This window comes from Neolamprologus brichardi, chromosome 23 (genome assembly GCF_056152115.1).
Source record: "Neolamprologus brichardi isolate AB-2024 chromosome 23, ASM5615211v1, whole genome shotgun sequence".
NCBI classification, from domain to species: domain Eukaryota; kingdom Metazoa; phylum Chordata; class Actinopteri; order Cichliformes; family Cichlidae; genus Neolamprologus; species Neolamprologus brichardi.
The window spans coordinates 15,708,929-15,727,737 of record NC_142125.1 but is presented as its reverse complement, the minus strand read 5'-3'; the positions used below and the strand labels follow the sequence as shown (position 1 = coordinate 15,727,737).

The 18,809-nt window shown below is 39.0% G+C and overlaps 1 protein-coding gene across 1 annotated transcript in view; it reads left to right on the top strand.

The window, feature by feature from the left end:
• naaladl2 (N-acetylated alpha-linked acidic dipeptidase like 2) overlaps positions 1-18,809 on the top strand; it is a 281,530-nt gene that overhangs the window by 227,373 nt on the left and 35,348 nt on the right. The window contains exon 13 of the mRNA XM_006801991.2: positions 18,027-18,120. Coding sequence (XP_006802054.1) covers positions 18,027-18,120 — 94 coding nt within the window. The remainder of the gene's footprint in view (positions 1-18,026; positions 18,121-18,809) is intronic.

Sequence of the window (18,809 nt, the reverse complement as noted above, 5' to 3'; positions counted from 1 at the left end):
ACACTGTCATACCATGATTGGATATAGGTTGCATAGGGTCAAAAAAGTCGGATTTGATGCGCTTTCGCGTGCAGTGTGAACATAGCCTTGAGGCTTGGGTGTGAAATGTATGGTTTTCAGGGTTTTTCTCATTTTTTATCTTTTTTTTTTTCATGTTTTATCATTAACTCTGTTTCCCTGGATCTTTTCCCATGTGTTATGAATAAATCTTCTTTTTTTTTTTGTACCAATACTGGTTTTATTTTGTTGTATTTATCCGCAACAGGATACAGGATTACTAACAAGCTACCATAACTGTACAGTTGCAGTTATTGCTAGACACATGGATCTCACCAGATACTGAATGCAAAGGTTCTTATACTCACGGATGGGGAATGTTGGATCATCTGTCGTTTTAGGCCATGATGATACAGAATTATACAGAAAATTCTACGGTGGTCACATGAATGTGTGTAAATAGATGAATGAGGCAAGTTGTATAAAGCACTTTGAGTGCTGACGTAGAGTAGAAAAGTGTTATATAAGAACTGGTCTATTTATCACTTCATACCTTTCATTTTTTATCTTTTTTTTTTTTTTCACCTTTTATCATTAACTCTTTTTCCCTGGGTCTTTTCCCATGTGTTATGAATAAATCTTCTGTTTTTCTGGTACCAGTACTGGTTTTATTTTGTTGTATTTATCCGCAACACCTTAAAGGCCGGTCTGTTAAAATATTGTCGGACATAAACCGGTCTGTGGTGCAAAAAAGGTTGGGGACCGCTGGTGTACAGGATTACTAACAAGCTACCATAACTGTACAGTTGCAGTTATTGCTAGACACATGGATCTCACCAGATACTGAATGCAAAAGTTCTTATACTCACGGATGGGGAATGTTGGATCATTTGTCGTTTTAGGCCATAATGATACAGAATTATACAGAAAATTCTACGGTGGTCACATGAATGGGTGTAAATAGATGAATGAGGCAAGTTGTATAAAGCACTTTGAGTGCTGACGTAGAGTAGAAAAGTGTTATATAAGAACTGGTCTATTTATCACTACATACTTTTCCCTGCAAATGTATTTCTTAGGTTTTTTGGGGGCGGGGGGACGCACTTTAATTAAGACCACATAAACTGTAAGTTACCCGTGCTACAATAAGATGGTTGAGGTAGCAGTCATGTGTTAGTGCTGACAAGTGTCAATGCCAAGAATTATGTAGAGCAAATGATCCACCAGGGACACATAGAGGACTTTTGCTGTGTGTGTTCTCATCACTTCAAATCTGGGACAGTCTCCTAAAAACCTGCCGCATTCTTCACTTCCTTTTGCAATGCACACTTCAATTGACTCTGCACAGCTCTTTGAGTTAGCAGGAGCACCATATGTTGTCTGAGAGCACAAAGAGCATTTGATTCTTTTAATGGCGCCCCCATCTACTCTCTTCTCTGTTCCTTTCCCTTTTCCTCCAACTCTTCTTTCCTCTCATCTTCACATAACCTCATCATTCTTTCCACCCTTCATTCTACTTGTATCATTTCTGTTTCCATCATCAATTCCTGCCCTGTCCTTCTAAACTCTGTTTCTCATGATTCCTGACTTGATTGCAGGAAGTCTCCTACCACTGCAGCAGCAGGTGATACAGTATATAGGACACAGAATTATTCTGAGGTCTATGGATTTTATACTCTATAGATTTTCATATTTCCCAGGTATTAGCATACCTTTCATCTGATCCTGTCAGTTTGTGCAATGGCCGTGTGGACAACAGATGCACTTGTCTGAACGGTATAACACGAGGACGTGTAAGGATTCTACTCAGGTTGATGTATTCTGAAAGACCTGCTATTGTTTTGCTGACACTCACATCAAAGCCCCGCTGAGACAAGCTTTTATACAAACACAGCAATATGGAACCACTTGGCCTGGAAGCTGTGCAGTGAGCTTCAAGGTTGAGTAACTTACTCAAGGGCACTAGATCAGCCAGTTTCAGCATGTACTCACAAAACTGCCGTGTAATATAATTTGCACATTGCAAATGTCACCCTCTGAACCTCTGTGTGTATGGAATTGTTTGCACATTCTTGTGCAGACATCACGCGTAGATGAGCTCAAAGTTTTTAATTATTCTGATGTTGCTTTATTTGGTTGTGATATTTACATCACTATTTAAACACCACAACTAGCTGGTGTGTATAAAAACACATACCTATGGCGACAGTTTTTTTCTTGCTATTCATCTCATCAACTAACATTTGAGATGACCAGCCAGTCAATGTCCATGCCTCCAGGAGAGAACAGTCTAAACTCAGCACCCCTCTGACTATGTTACTTCTTGCTCAGTGTCTGTAAAAATCACACCAAACGAACCTAAAATGAATTCAGTTTAGGGAAAAACCAAGAAAAAGCCATCAATAAACATGTCTTTGTTATGTCTTATGCTAAAGCATCTACTAGACCTGGTGGTGCTGACAGATAAATCCCAACTTTCCTAGTATTTCCTAGTACTTTACTGCAGCACTAGTCACACACAAAGAATGTACTGATATTGTACAAAGTTGAGGTAAAATTATGCTAAAACACTTGCAATGAAAAACTGCATTTGCTACTGAGCCTGGGCCTCAGAGTCAGTTGCACCTGACCTGCATAAACTATGACAGATTAGGGTGATCCAGGAATTATCTACTGCAGTTGTTCTCACCACTGATGAATGAGCCCCCAGGGCTACGGAGACAGGAGAGGAGCTAATTATCCAATCACTAATGAAATTACTATAAAACATTTAACACCAGCACTTTAAATATGTGAACATGTAGATTGCTCAAATTACAAAACGAATGCAGCTAGAAAATAGGAACATATCTTTATTGGCATGCACATTGTTTTTTCCCCCAACTTATTACAGTAAATGGTTTAATATACAGTACTGTGCAAAAGTCTTGAGTCTCCCCTCTTTTCTTTATATTTTGCTTCCAATGAGTCAGATGTTTTTTGTTATTTTTGAAAGTGGTCTTGAACAATAGTCCTCTAATCTTTCTGGAGGTTTTTCTTTTGACTTTTTTGACTTCTGCTTTTTGGAAACAGAAAGAAAAGACCAATGTATCCCACATAATAACTGGACTTTGGTATGAGGTCTTATGGATCGATGAATCCCAAAAAGTTTTGGTTCAAATTATCATCAGTATATACGGAGGTTGTAGGGGAAAAGTTATGACAGTGAGTGTCTACAGCCATCTATAAATCATTGCCATTGTAAAAGCATATATTAATACAAAAACATACAGTGGAATACTATTTGTATGGAATGATCTCACAGAGCCTAGACATCAACATTATTTAGGTAATATGGGATCATCTTGATAGAGAACGTAACCAGAATCCAAATAAGAGCATTGAATGTCCTGAAGACTACTTTTAAAAAATGATTTTAAAAAAAGCTTGCCTAAGACAGTTTGATGAATAAAGGTGGTCATACTAAATATTGACTGTCAGGCTTGATAATATTGTACAAATTCTATTTTTACCTTATGTACTCTATGTACTGTAAATTGCTTGACTTACAAAAATATAAAGAAATGAAGGGTGACTGCAGTACTGCAGGTTAATTGGCTATTTTAAGTGTCACAGTGTTTATCTAATTTGACAGTCACAGAACCTCTTGCTTTGTTCATGCTAACAGGATAGTTACTCGTGCATCTGAGGCATTGTTGCAGTGGTTATCGCTTCCAACATGGACCCTAGATTTCCTGTGTGAGGTGTCCCATTTTCTGCAAAAGCAGATGGTGAAAAGATCTTTTGATATTTGTATTGGCATTAATACAGCAAGATTACATGAGTGGCACGGTTCGCTGAGGTAACAATGTGGTGCAATTTTCATGTCTATGAATGAGACACGGACATGAAAATTGCACATGCTTCTTTTCCTTATTCTGTCTAAATTGTATTTATATTGAAATTAAATCAAACACTCAAATACTAATGTCTGTTATCAACGGTGAACTCGACGTAGAAAGAGCTGGCAGACGCAAAAACAGTATCTTTAACCCACGCGCCATATTTGTCGAATGGCAAAGCGTTTCAGTGTAGAATGACCCTTGTAAAGTGCTTGGTGCTTTGTCAGTCACACTTATGTAGCTTGCTCTGATGTTTACATGATTCCCCTTTAAATCCATATCAACAAATGGGTGATATGCAGTTCACTGCTTGCAGATGAAGTGCTCTTTAGATGACTGGAAAACTGCAGTTTCTGCTTGTTTGATCAATAACACAAATGTAAACAGTAAATCTTGCCCTCAGAAAAAAGCTGTCACTAACTGCAGGAACACACCTACTCACAGTGCACGCTCCCGTGCTCTGTAATAAGCACATGCTACACGGCAATCTGTCAGTCTCCTCCTGTCTATATTTGCCTGTGCTGGGTTTTGACCTCTCATGAAGCAAAAACACACACACACACACACACACCTACACGAGCAAACACAGACACACGCGCACAAAGATACAACCATCTGCTTCTGTAATGAGCATGGCTGAATGCCGTCATTTGCAGTATCAATCTTCCAGGCTACATATGTCATGCAACGCCATACAGAGACAGGAGGCATGGGGGCGAGCTTTTATGATTGCCAAAGTGTGAATTAATTAGCACTATGTCTGGGGTTCTTATTCACTTCTCCCCAATATGTCACGCTCTATGATCTAACAAGGCCTCGAGCAGATAAAAAGCACAAGCTGGAGCAAAGTCACTCTCTGGCACATCCTTAAATTGTCCTCCAGTACATGAGCGGAGCCCGAAAAGGAGGCGCTGTGGAGGAAATGAGTTTCTTCTCTGACTTTTTTCTTTTTCTTTTTTTTCCTCCATTCAATGACATGGAGATAAAAGCAAACAGAGCCCCGCATCTTTTGTAGTTTCTTGCACTAACAGCTTTGTGTTTGTTTTCCTTTTACCATTATCTAAAGATGACGATGATTATCATGTCTAATAGCTCTGACAGGTTAAATGCTTTCAGATCCATCTGTATTTCACCTTCACTGATGTCGCAGTCACTTGTGAGTAATGGGGATTTAACTCTGTGTTTATCCAATAAAGCTTTGCCAATTATGTGTGCTCATAATTGCTTGTCTTTGGGAGAAAGATTTTTTGCTTTGATTTTGTGTGGTGTCAGTAATATGGGCATGCACACGCACACACACACAATGTGTGCAGAAAGAAATACTGCCGATGGGATCATCTGTTATTAAAGCTCAGACTCGTTGAAGCAGGGAAAAGATGTCTTCCAGAAACCAGCTCACTGCATGTTATGTGTCTGTAAATATTAGTCCTGGCACCGGCTATGGGTGCTGACTGTGTATGAGTTCTTGCATGAACAGCACTGTGTGTGACTTTTTTGTATTAATGAGTGTGGAGGCTGAGCAGTCATGTCAGAAATCACCTGGCAACTGTGCCTAGGAACACCATAAATTGCAGCGAAGAATTTTTTGTGCACAAAAAATATTCCAAATTTGCTAATGGCAAGAATTACCTACGTGTTTGGTCTCATTTAGATAATTAGTAAGTCAAGGAAGTGAAGGCAACTCACATCTATTATTTATATAGTTAAAAGATTTATTTTCCTGAACTGAACAAATCCATTTAAATCCATTTGATTTGTGTGATTTCTTTTTTCTCTGACCTTACTTTCTATAATCTTTTCAGAACCAAATCTCCCCCAAACATAAACCTGTATATCTATCTTATATTTACTCATAATTATGATAAGGCACCATTTTGACTCTTTCTGGAAAAAGAGGAACTCCATGGTGTAGTCTATGTGCTACTCAGCCTTGGACTAGGACTGCAGACGCTTGCAGGCGCGGACTTTGACAGCTGCAGACACCACACACACCCGTGGTATCTGACGTACTATTTCCCAGTCTGCTAGAAGGACGCACGAGTAGCTGATTACTACATTTGAATCAGTAGATGCAACAAATTAGGGTCTTTTTGCCTGAAAATACAATCAAAGTAATGTAAAATGGAACTCCCTCATAGTGATAGTTTAAAGAAATACTTAATTATAGCTATTGTTAATACACCAAAGAGCAACAGAAGGTACAGTTAGTTAATTTATTCTGGTATCCATAAGGACAAAAAGTCATCGTAATTCAAGTTGAGGGCTTCTACTAGAATTATTTCTTTCCTTGTTACAAAAGTTTTTGTACCCTGCCTACCCTTCTCTGGCAAGTCTAATTACTCATTTTGTTATTTTTCTACAAACACACTTGAACCTTGAACACTCACAGTTGATGAAAGCTCTCCTCTGGCACATAAGTGTGATTTCCTCTTGGCCTGGAGGCAGCAGACGGCTCATTGTCACAAGAGCAGCATAGCTGCCAGCTGAACCCCAGTTCAACTCGAGTCCACAGCGTGTTTGTTTTTTAATCCCTATGCTGTGTTGCCCTGAGTTGACTTCACCCCGGCTGTGATCACCATCTTACATTTTTTCACAATATCTTACTTTTTTTTTTTGTTTTTCTGAGTGGGAGAAAAAGCAGAGATATCATTACTGACAGAGGATGGAAGGAGGCTTTCTGGAAGCATAGCAGCTAACCATAAGCTACATACTATACAGGAACACTTTGAAAAAGACTTGATTTAAAAAAATCTCCATGTTAGCTTTGCTCTTTTCCAATAATGTGATGGATAATGTTTGTTTTTTAAGACAATAAATCACGTCTCCCGTTTCAGTCCCGGTTCTGTCAGAAATTATGAGGAAAATTCCTGCAGAATGACAACTAAAAGGATTCAGCGCTATAATTACACTGAGCACTCATTTCTCCCTCTGTGTCATCTTTGTGAAAGCTTGACATATGCCACTTCATCAGATGTACGGCATGCTGGCAAAACAGCTTGAATTTGCTGATGAAGCAAAGCTCTTCTGTCCATCAGTTTGGTTGAGACTGAAATATCTTAACAACTAATGAATGGAATACCTTCATAGTTTTTGGTAACTAATCGAGATTTTCACCAAAGTTTTATTCATTTATTTAAGGAGCCTAGAAAGAAAGCAACTGGACTTCTTTAAGTTTTGCGAAAACCTGTTAAGCTTTTTTTCCAAGCTATGACCTGGATGACCAACATATTCATTTTAGTGCTGTCAGTGTTAACCTCGTTAAAATGGCGTTAATGCCATAACTGCATTAACGCGGCAAATCTCCATTAGCGAGTTAGCACGGATCGCCCCTGCGTGGGGCTTTACCACACTAACGCATTAACAAGCTAACTGCGCTAACAAGCTAACCGCGCTAATGTGTTGACGCCATGCAGCCCCACATCAAGCCCCAAGTTTTGACCATAAGAGGCTTGTCATCATCACGCTACATGCTCCGCTCCCTGTAGAAATCACTTCAGTGTAACAAACTGTAGTGATCAAAAGGCTGCATCTTACCTGGCCTGCTTTTGCTATCAATGTTAGAGACAGTTCTGATTCTCCAGTAATTTCAGTAATGTTCAATTTGTACTGGTAAACACACATAATGTCAGTGTACAGTGTCACATAAAAGTAGGCTGCCAGTTCCACAGCCAGCCGATGTTATGAAAGATTAAGCCCCATGGCACATTGGTAACTGAGGGTTGGTCACTGATGGACACCTAAGGATCTGTTGGCATAGTAATCCCTCTGAAAGTTTGTATTTACCACCTCGTTACATTTCTTTCACACTTTTCTCTCATCTTTATCGGCCTTAAAAGCTTGACTTAGGCTGCTTCACATCTCTAATGGGTGTTTTGCCTGTGGTCTCCAGATACCACACTGGTAGTCTCCTGCTGTTTGGACACCCCTTAAGTCTATCCTAACTGATCTTGTTAAAATTTGTGTCCAACCTTGTTCCTAAGAACATGCTGACATAATGATTTTTCAGTTTGGAGTTGTGGCGGTTACATGTGCTGAACACATTCTCCCAACCTGGATTATTTTTTTCTTTGTGGCAGAAAATGTCTTCCTAACTAGAGAATAGAATATTATGCGTCCTCAGGCGAGCTCAGTCAGTACCAGCAGGAGAGGAGACATTTACCTATGTGGAATTATTTTAGAGTGGCACTTTATCACTTTAGAAGCTACGCATGTATACAATAATGTTTGTTTATCCACTTGAGCACAGTTTGAATAGAGAAACTGAGCATCACTCCTTCTACTGTACTTTAACATGCTGCATCTATTCATGTGCTGCTGTTACATAACTTAACTACATAGTTTATGGTTTATTCATGAGGCCTATTTTAGCCCAGAGAACTGGGCGTCCTGAATCAGAGGAGAATCTCTCCATCTCTCCACATGCCCCGGGGGGAAAACAGGCAGGCAGGCGAGTAAGATTGTAGACTTGGGCAGAATTACCACTTCACTGAATGAGAAAGAGAAAATGATATTCGTCACCTGCTCTGCCTCTTCCCTCCACCCATCTGACCATCATCGTTTTATTTTCCCACCAGCCTCATCTGTGTATGTGTGCCTGTGGGGACGTGTGCGCGTATAACCGCGTCAGAGGCAACGCTGCAACTCTGGATGTCTGCATGCATGTATTTATGTAGCCCGACAAATGATGCTACCAATCTGGACAGGACAGGAGTTGGCTGAGAGGATGTGTCGGCTGTGCATCATTGAGGATTCACCAGCTTCTCCTGTGTATATGTGAGAGAGAGGGGGAAAGAAATGTACGTAGCATGTCACAGCAGAGCCCTCTGCTGTTTGAAGCATCAGTCTCAACTCATCATGTCCTCTGTTCTGGTTTCAAACGTTTGCTGTACAATAATCTGCATATAAAAGTCTCTTTCACTGCAATTTTCAATCTGTGTGTTATTTTCAAAAACCTATATTACCTGGATCTTTCTGAAGGTTACATTTGTAAATATAGGGTGAAAGTGACAGTGTTTCATGTTGCACTCTTTATCTACAGCAGAATTCTGAAATGTTCTAATGATGTTAATCATGCTTTTCAATGTAGCCTCACAGCAAGGAGGTTGCTAGCTTTGAATCATGCCAGCTGGTGGCCTTCTGTGTGGAGTTTGCATGTTCTTCCCATGCTCGTGTGGGTTCTCTCCAGGTGCTTCAGCTTTGCCTCGTTCGTGGGTTATGTCCACTTTAGAACTGGTTATTCTAAATTGGCCGTAGGTGTGAATGTGAGCTTGGATGATTGTCTGTCTCTCTGTGTTGACTCTGCAGTAGACTGGTGACCTGTACACGTGCCAAATCATAAATGTGGATCCATCCACTGTGGCGACCCTGTGAGAATAAGGAAGCAGCTCAAAGATGCTTGGCTGTAGGCACAAATGTGGGCAAACAGCTTGTTCACTGGCTCAAATACCCACTCCTCGTTGCTACTGAATAAAGTAGTATAGACACAGACAGAGACTTGGACTGACCTGGTGCTCATCGGGCTGCACTAGCGTCAGTCCAAAACAGGGAAAGAAATCACCAAAAAAAACACCAGTTTGGCAAAAATTAAGACAATGATCATACCTGTGGTTGAAGAGAATGCTAGGCAGCACGCATAGAAAAATGTCAAAAATAATATCTATATCCTAAAATGGAAAAATCAATTAACCGAAAAATACAAACACACTAATATTTAAAAACATGGGATTTGTGTGCATCACTACACAGCTTGTGAATTATTTGTTATTTTGCTGCGTGACGTACACGTGAAATAATTAGTGAGTATCTCCCTTGTTATCCCTTACATAGACTACATGCTTGAATTCTGCTTTTTTGTAGCTGTTCATATGAGATCACAACAGAAAAGACAGAAGTCCTTATTCAACAAAAAGATCACGCAGAATTAAGAAGGAAGAGAAATATAAAAACACAGTAATTGTGAGTTTATCTAAAAAGAACAGGAAGTTGCACCTGTGGCATGTAGTATATTTATACGCAGAGATCATTTTGGCAAAGGTCAACTGTGCGGCTGATATTTTTCATAATGTCAGCATATTAAAAATGTATGTAACAACATGTTCCAGCCAAACAAATGTTAAAGTGACATTTCAGATCGGTATCCTGTGTTTATCTGTTTGTTTGTGTAGTATAGCTCATATTGACTCACATGGACGGATCCATAGAAGGGTCAGGAGTTCAGATTTATCTCTGGTATTTTATGGATTTATGTTTTATTGCTACATTATCCAAGAAAGCAAAGCTGATATGGTGAAACAAGTAGGTGGTTGTCCCTTGCAGGAAATGTGTTTCACATGTTTTCTGTTTTTTTCCTATTTTCCACCAGACCCCACTGTTAATGAATCTTTTCAGGTTACGCATCCATTATTGAAAATAGCCAGACACATGTGGAACATGTGTACCCCATTAGTGCCCCGCTGAGCTAATAAAGGCCCCAGTTTTTTGTTTTTTTGCTTTTAACTAAAAATCCATTTTTATAATATCTGAAGATATTGTGAAAATGTATCTCACTCCACTTAGTATTTTTAGTCGTCTAACAAATAACTTGTTCTCATCTCAAGATATCAACGTTGCCATTTTGTCAGAAGCTGCAGGCGTCACTGAGATAAACACTTCAAACATGTGATAAACACTGTCCTTTGGTGTGGGTGTTTTTATTCACCAACTAAGGCGATTTAGGACATGAGAAGAGCTGATGCTAGGCTTTAAAAACAACTTTATGAAATGGCTGTGGTTCGGGTTCAAGTATATTTCAGCATTGTCATGACCACTGTTGAGTTAAACACGTTCCAATAAATGGCTATATAAATTTTTCTAAATTCAATAATCACATAAAATTACTAATCAAACAGCTATATTGCAGTTATTGCCAGTTATTGGGAAAAAATGATCAAACATGTCCTTTTTCCTGCACAGAGTGAGTGGATATAATTACCTGAGGCGCTCTACTCACTGAATTAATTTGATAATTACTGAGAAGTGAGTACCTGCCTACACCTGCTTAGAAACCATGCTCTGTCTCGCACGTGTACTACTAATGCTACTTTTTGGTGCTGTTGTACTTTTTGTTTTGTTTTTTACCTGAGGTTTACTTGAGGACTCACTCAGATCTCGAAGGTCACTTTGGGTCATGTGTCCAGTTAACTGTCAGTAAGAACTGGCTTTGGTCAGTTAAAAAGCTTTTCGCTTTTTTTCTTTCTTCTATCTTGGGTAAATAGAGATTGTGACGGCAAGCGAGGCGTGTTTCATCCACCAAACGCTACTTAGGAGGATGCGGTTGATTTCATTAAAATCTCAAAGGTCAGGTCAGGAAAGGAAATGAAGGGAAGATGATAGAAAAAGAGGTGAAAAAAGGGAACATGAGAAGAGATGCTCAGACTAGTTTGTTCAATCTTCCACTCCAGTCGAGCTGTCAGCTTTCTTTAGCTTGTCTTTTGCTTTCTGTTATGTTACAGCCTCTTTTCTGCCCTTCTTCCTCCATCATTATCTCTTGCCATCTTTCTCTCCCCTTTCCCTTTTTCTCTCTCGCCTAAGCCTTAGAATGAGACCATCCAGAAATAAGGCCATAAATAAGAAATCAACGGCCTTTTCTGTCCCACCACATTACAGGCTTTTGATGTATGCTTTCTGCAGTAGTATTACTCACCAGCTTCAAATCAATGCTCTAATCTTTCCCTCTGCCAGATTGATTTCAGTGGCAGTGACAACAGCGCAGAGAGGTGCAGTACACTGTAAGCCATTTTCAAAATACTAGCAAATGAGTTAGATGCCAGAGATCACATAGGCAAAAACGCATTATGTAGAGAAGGGAGACAAATAAATGGGAAAGCCCTTAACCACTACAATGAGAATGCCTCTGTTCCTGTTACTTTTACTGGCATGCTTTGGGTCCGCTTGTCTTTTTAGAGGAAAGGATCACTATAAAACAACTGAAATTCATTTTGAGTGACCACCTTCTCCTAAGATGAAACATTTTTATCCTTATGATAGTGATCACCTCCAGGATGGCACTGCCCCCATCCATAAGGCAGCGAAGGGTCGTTACTTGTTTGAAGATTATGTAAATCAAATGCAGTGGCTTCTAGATCTAAACTAGTCTAAACATGTATGGAAGATTTTGGACCAGCGTTTTAGACTGTGTTCTCCACCTTCATTGTTGTGATGGCAACTGTGTAATCACTGTTTGTTAATGTGTGGATAATAAATCCACGTCCTTGAAGCTGCTGGGGAAAATCAGCAGACTACTTCAGCAGCGTAATCAGTTGACTTCAAAAGAGGAAATATCTCAAAGAAGAGTTGTTCCATTCCTTCAGTGGAGATCCAGAGACTTACAGAGTCAATGTCAGGCAAGCTTTTCTGGTAATTGCCCAACATCTAATCGAGACACTTAGTGTCGTTTTTATTTAATTTGTCGTATTTTCTGTATGTGTATTTCCAGTTTAGTTTATCAGAACCACAGTTTAAAATGGTTTAAATCCCAGTTGTGTAAAAACAAATACAAAGATATTAAGTTATGCATTTTTAGCTGCCTGCTAAGTGTTGAGTGAAGGACACTTTGCAAGCTTATTACGTCAGCAGCGTGATATCGATTTTTGTTGCTCAAAACTAACTAAGTGAAAGTTAATGTATATTTGTGTGACCTGAGACTGAGAAGCAAGATTTATTTACTTATTTTAATACATTGATCATGAATAACATGAAGAATTAAGTGTGTTTTTGTTCACTTTACAGGAGAAAAGACTTACCTCACTATGTAATCTTTTGTCTGTATTCAATTAAAATCAGTGGTTTTTATTTTTTACAGTGATACCTTTCAGCCATTCATTTTTACAGGAAGACTTAAAAAATAGACTTATCTGAAAAGCGGAAATCATCCGTTTTAAATAAAGTGAAAAATATATTAGCTTACATTATAAGCACGAGAAATGCTCATGTGAGCTTGTGGTCCACTATCACCTCTGCATGATTTGGGTTTTTCCAACAATTCCATTAAGATGGCAAACATTCAGATGAAAGTCAAATACTGATGTTAACAAGTTACACAAGGGATGTGTGAATGCGAGAGCTGTAGTTTCTGGCAGTCTGCCCTTCCTCCTCAATCCGGTCTTAGCCAAGCTGACCTCCAACACATTCAACCTGTGAGGGCCCGGAGAGGGCGTGTTCACACTTGCATGAGTGATGTGTGCCTCTGAGCGGATAAACCTGGTAGTGAGGTTATCATCCAAGAGTCTGCTCAACTGGAGTCAGACTTGAGGCTCACTGGCCAGAAATGAAACAGGTCAACTGGAACACACAGACACACACAAACAGGCAGAGAGAGACGTATTATATTGACCTTTACTTATCTATTCTTTTTCTACATTTTAGAAGAGGCAACTTTATTTTCAAAGCACATTTCAGACAATAATATATATTTATCACACACACACACACACACACACACACATATATATATATATATATATATTAGGGGTGCAACGATACTCGTATCGATATTGAACCGTTTGATACAGTGCTTTCGGTTCGGTACGCATATGTATGAACAATACAAATTTTTTAATTTATTTTATCAACTTTTCTTCTGACGATGCTGTCTGTGTTGAGTGCTCAGTGGATCTGCGCTCGACAGTGCAGCCTAGGCGGAGTAGTCAAACGCAGATTCACTGAGCGCAGGGCAAGCTAGCAGACAGAAGTTAAGCTCTAGTTGCAACATGGCAAATTGAACCTTCCCCACCCTCATTCAGATCTGGCGTTTGGAAGTATTTTGGTTTTCATGTGACGTATGACCCTGAAGGTAAGCGCATCATGGACAAAAGTAAAACAGTATGTTGGATGTGCCACGCAATGCTCAATTACATTGGTGGAAACTAGTGTGTTAGCAGTTAGCTCATTAACTGTTGGCCGTCCAGCCCCACGCAGGGGCATTCCGCGGTAGCTTGTTAACGAAGATTTGCCGTATTGTGGCGTTAACGTAATTTCAACGAGATTAACGCTGACAGCACTAGTGGGAACACAACGAATATGACTGCACATTTATGCCACAACATCCTAGTGCAAAGACAAGTGGAAGCAGACAAAAACAACAAGCACGCATGCTACAAACTTTACCCGAGTCATTTAGACAGCCGTTAGCACGTGATTCTCCTTATTGGGGCCCTGATATGTTTAATATGCTCCTGAGAATATAGCCCAGAAGAAGCATATAGTATAGCTTTTATTTTGGAAAGAGACATTTCTCTGTAATAAACTCTCTTTTCCAAAGTTGAGTGATTTCTCGATCAGATAGATTTTTTTTATTACTTTGTTGTTTCATCAACATTAAATTTAAAAACTGTACTTTTGAGTTAAAATATATATTTATAATTTTAATACATGACAAATTAAAAAGGCATGAACATTTTTTTTGTACCGAAAAAATATCAAACCGTGACACCAAAGTATCGAACCGAACAGTGAATTTTGTGTATCGTTGCACCCCTAATATATATATCTTGATTCGTGAGAACTGATATTGCGATAATGTAGCTTTTGTGTTTATTTTCCATTACTAGGGACTTTCAATTTTCTCTCGTATCATATATAAAAGCGACAACCATGAGGATAAACTGATTTCCTTTGGTTCTATTTGTGGTTGTGCTGTTTTGGATATTACCCAAAGTTCATGACAACAGTACATTGCAGGGTGAAATCAGAAATATGGCTTCCCTGTCCCTATGCCAGGAGACTATTTTACAATTACTGTGCCTTGACGTCCTTTCCAAAAATATCACAAACAGGAGTGGAGATAAGATGGATGCTTAGCAAAGACTGCCGCCTTTGCGCTGCGAGTTCTTCATACTCCTGAAGCATCTCCGGTCATAAGCTCTCTCTTTGTCAAAAATATACATTTAGACTGGTTTGATAAACTCCCGACACTAAAAGGATGCATACATTCGTGTTTTGTTGGCATCACTAAGTACCAGCCGCTACCAGTTTGGGCCATCTGTTGATTTCAGAAGGATCCGTCATTGTATTCTGCTCAAAAATTGGAAACAAGAAAACTTTGCAGCTTTTACTCACAAATAACTCTGGGATAAAAACAAATGAATCATTTTCAGTTTTTTTCTGTTAAAACTTTTTAGATCTTCACTGGTGCTTAATGCCTCCAAGAATTAGTCATATGCAGTCTTGTGCACACAAATGCTTTTGACTTTTATGCTCTTACATGACATCATCTAGACTTGCAAAGCAAATATAGTTTGCATTGGCAGTGCAGGTGGTTACTGAGTTTTTGCCACTTCAGTTTTTCCCATATTAGAGATGCTCAGCTGGCTTTGCAAGATTACCCACTTGAAGTCTTTGACGTGTTTCTGATCATTTCTGAACTTTTTCTTTTTCTTTTTTTTTTGTTGCTGTTGTTGCATTATTAACTTGCTAAACGAGGCTTTATTCCGTGAAGTGGTTGAAATGAATGCTAAGTTAGGTGGTGCAGGTCAAACTTTCACCTACACGAATGCACGCAACACTTCTCCAAGGATCACAGAGTCTTATAAAGGTGCCATTAAAAGATGATAATCAATGATACTGAGTTCATCTGTTTTGGCTGAGAGACATAAAATAATCTACAGTAAGATTCTGGTTCTAATTTGAAATTCTTTAATAATATGGTCATCAAACATCCACGATGTGATTCCACCTGGAACGGTAGCACTCCTTGCCGTCCACTCACTTTTGTTACATCTCTCCAGTAAACACAGAAAAATTAAAACAGGTTTGAAAAGCGTTTGTGCCTTTTTTAGTTTTCGATCGAAAAGAAAGGTGAAAAAAAGAGGAACAGACCGCGTTCTCTATCTGGCATCTTAATGTGCGAATGAACATGGCTCAAATCTTTCTTGTGATGTCTTTGGCTGATAAAAGTGATTCTAGTTACAACGTGTCACTGTGAAATACAAAATAGGATGTACTTGGGTTTACTTTCTGTGGGAAGAATATAGTCTAGGTGGAGAGTAAGAGTCGATATATCCATAATCACAGCTGTGATGTTATACCAAGTAATTGGTTAGCTCACTGTGATGTTATACACCCAATAAAAAGCAAGTGGAAGCCATGCCAAGTCCTCTACCTGTGAAGAGAGTGGCTGAATCAGTGGCAGTGATCTGTTTGCATCAAGATGACAGACACTTCAGTGTGAGAGCAGAGCCAGACAGACACTCTCTGTAATTTGGATGATGCTTCTCAGTGTGGGGTGCCAGAACAAGCGGGAATCTCCATAAATGCTTGCTCACATTGCAGCCAGAGGTGTCCCAATTATTTATTTTCCCTCACAAGACAGCTGTTATCTAATCAGTATGAAAAGCAAAATGTTGCATAGAGTGTCAGATTTTTAATTTACAATCTGGACCACCAGGTTATTGGGTGCAGAATCAGATCTGTGGCTGGCAATAGCTTAAAGGACAAGACATGATCTGACTCATTGAAATTTTACATCCTCCTCAGCACCAATTACATTCTACACACATAACCGAAAGGTGTTAAAAATCTGATGTTAAAATGTTGGCGTGAAAGTGAAGGTGATTCATTTCTTTCATTTAAGCTTCATTGTTTTTGATTTTGTGTTGTTGCTGAATGTGGATTATACTCTTAAAGGCACTGAAAGAGCAAAAACATGTTGCAATTTTCCAGCTGGATAGGACTATGATGTATACCAAATCCTAGAAGAAGAAAGCAACCAACCTGAAAAGAGGTTGCCTTTTTTTGAATGTTATCAGTAACATACATTCCACCAGAAGGTGACTTACTGCTAAGTTGCTGTGAACACATTCAGTGGTGGCTGTTGAAAAGTGTTTCTAGGTTTAAGTGCCAACAGAAGCAGACAGTAAGAGTTAGAAGAGATAGTCAACTGGATCAATGGAAGCTGACATTGAACTGTAACAGTTAAAAGTTTGCAATACATGCAATACATTATTTGGGCTCTATTGTATGGAAGCCCATTTCAGCCACTAAAAAAAAAAAAAAGTATCCATAACTGGAAATTTCGAGTTTTCTTTCTTGAAATTTCAACTTATTAACTCAAAATTTCAAAATTTTGACTTACTTTTCTCAAAATTTCGAGTTAGCTCTGCCAATCAGTAATCTACATGAATGACGTCATTTCCTTGTTACCCGGAAGCTGAAGCCCTCAGCTACAAATGCTACAGCTAAGCTACCAGTATTACAGCCATGAATGCACAAATTGCTGAGTATTTTCAGTGTGGCTTCACAAATGATGAAATCTTTGTGTTGTTAGCTGAATCACATGGCATTACTATCAGCCAACGTACTCTCGAAAGCGCCATTTTGTTGTGATGCAGTTTTAAATGCACATTCCTCTGCACCATATCCTTCTGGGTAACAAGAAAATGATATCATTCACGTAGATTACTGACTAGCAGAGCTAACTCGAAATTTCGAGAAAAAGAACTCGAAATTTTGAGTTATGGATACTTTTTTTTTTTAGTGGCGGAAACGGGCTTCCATACTATTTAGCTGAGTTTGCTAGCTTACAATAACATTTGGAAACCACATTTTTCACATAGGTTTTCACATAACCATTAGATGGCTACATTATCTGTGCCACTCTGTGTTCATCGGTGATTATAAGTAGATAATAAGCTGCTCAAACGTAGAGGAGGTGCCTATTAGCAATATGCATGGGACTGATACAAAGTGACAAGTCATTAAGTGAGCTTTTTTTTGGTGATGACAATCACAAAGACTTCAGCCAACCAACCACACGTTCCAAATCTGTAATCTCTCATTTAAAATTCATTTGACAAGAGAACTTTGATAGGAAAACATGAAGCAAAGAAAAACCCAATCAACTGGCAATCATAATCTGACAGAAGAATTACTTAGTAAAAGGTGTAGCACACATGTAAGCCTTATGACTGGCACAGTAGAAAGCCTAGCTGGCCCACTACTGTTTTAGTTCTATTTTGGGTTTTTTTGTTTGTTTTGTTTTGGGGTTTTTTAATTGAGAAAATTATCCACCTATGCTTACTACGGATGCTGGTGTCATGTCTGAATGTGGGAATGGCAAGAAAAAAGAAAGTGGAGCTAACTTACTAAACCATTCGTTTGGCTGTGTTTCCACAGATGACTGCAGAAGCAATTCTCCGACTGGTCAATGATCCCGTGCTGCCATTTTACCCTCTAGACATCGCCCTGGATGTTCAAAACAAGCTCAAAGGTAACACTGATGATCATGCGTTTTCAACTGCGGTGATGATAAAATACAGTCTAGTGGTATGTGCATGGAGAGAATGATGAGGCTAGGTGTACTATATACTGACTGACTTCCACTAAAAAGCACACAAACAAAGGTAGCAAAAAAGTGTGGCGCATTTTGAAGATGAAGAGTTTCGTATTTCTTTCAGTTGTTATGGAGAACAAAACAGAAACAAAGAAGAAAAGTGGGCATAAGCAAGATAATATCATAATGTGATTTTCTATTTGTCTGCTGGATGAGTAAAAAGGAGATTTGCTTCTTCATATCCACATATAGTAGTGTGCAAAGTAAAAAGGAAAAATAACAATAAACAGAGTTGTGGTTTTTATTTTAAAAAAGAGACTAATTATTTGGCATAAGATGATCATTCAGTTTGAAAACAAGTAGCAGTTATGCCTGAGTATCTACCGCTTTAGACAGACATAACAATGAGTTAGGAATAATAAGAATCTGAGTTCAATAACTGTATTTCTTTCTTCTGAATCCAAGGTAGCTAATATTTAAGCAAAAGGCTCTGTAGTCTGCTTTTCAGCTCTTTATGTCAAAATTGGGCAGTTGCTGTCTGTGTGTTTAGCTAACAAGCCAAAGGCCAGTTCATACAATGTGTTGAGACCCACAGGCCTGCAGCGGTGCAGCTGTAAAAGATAGCC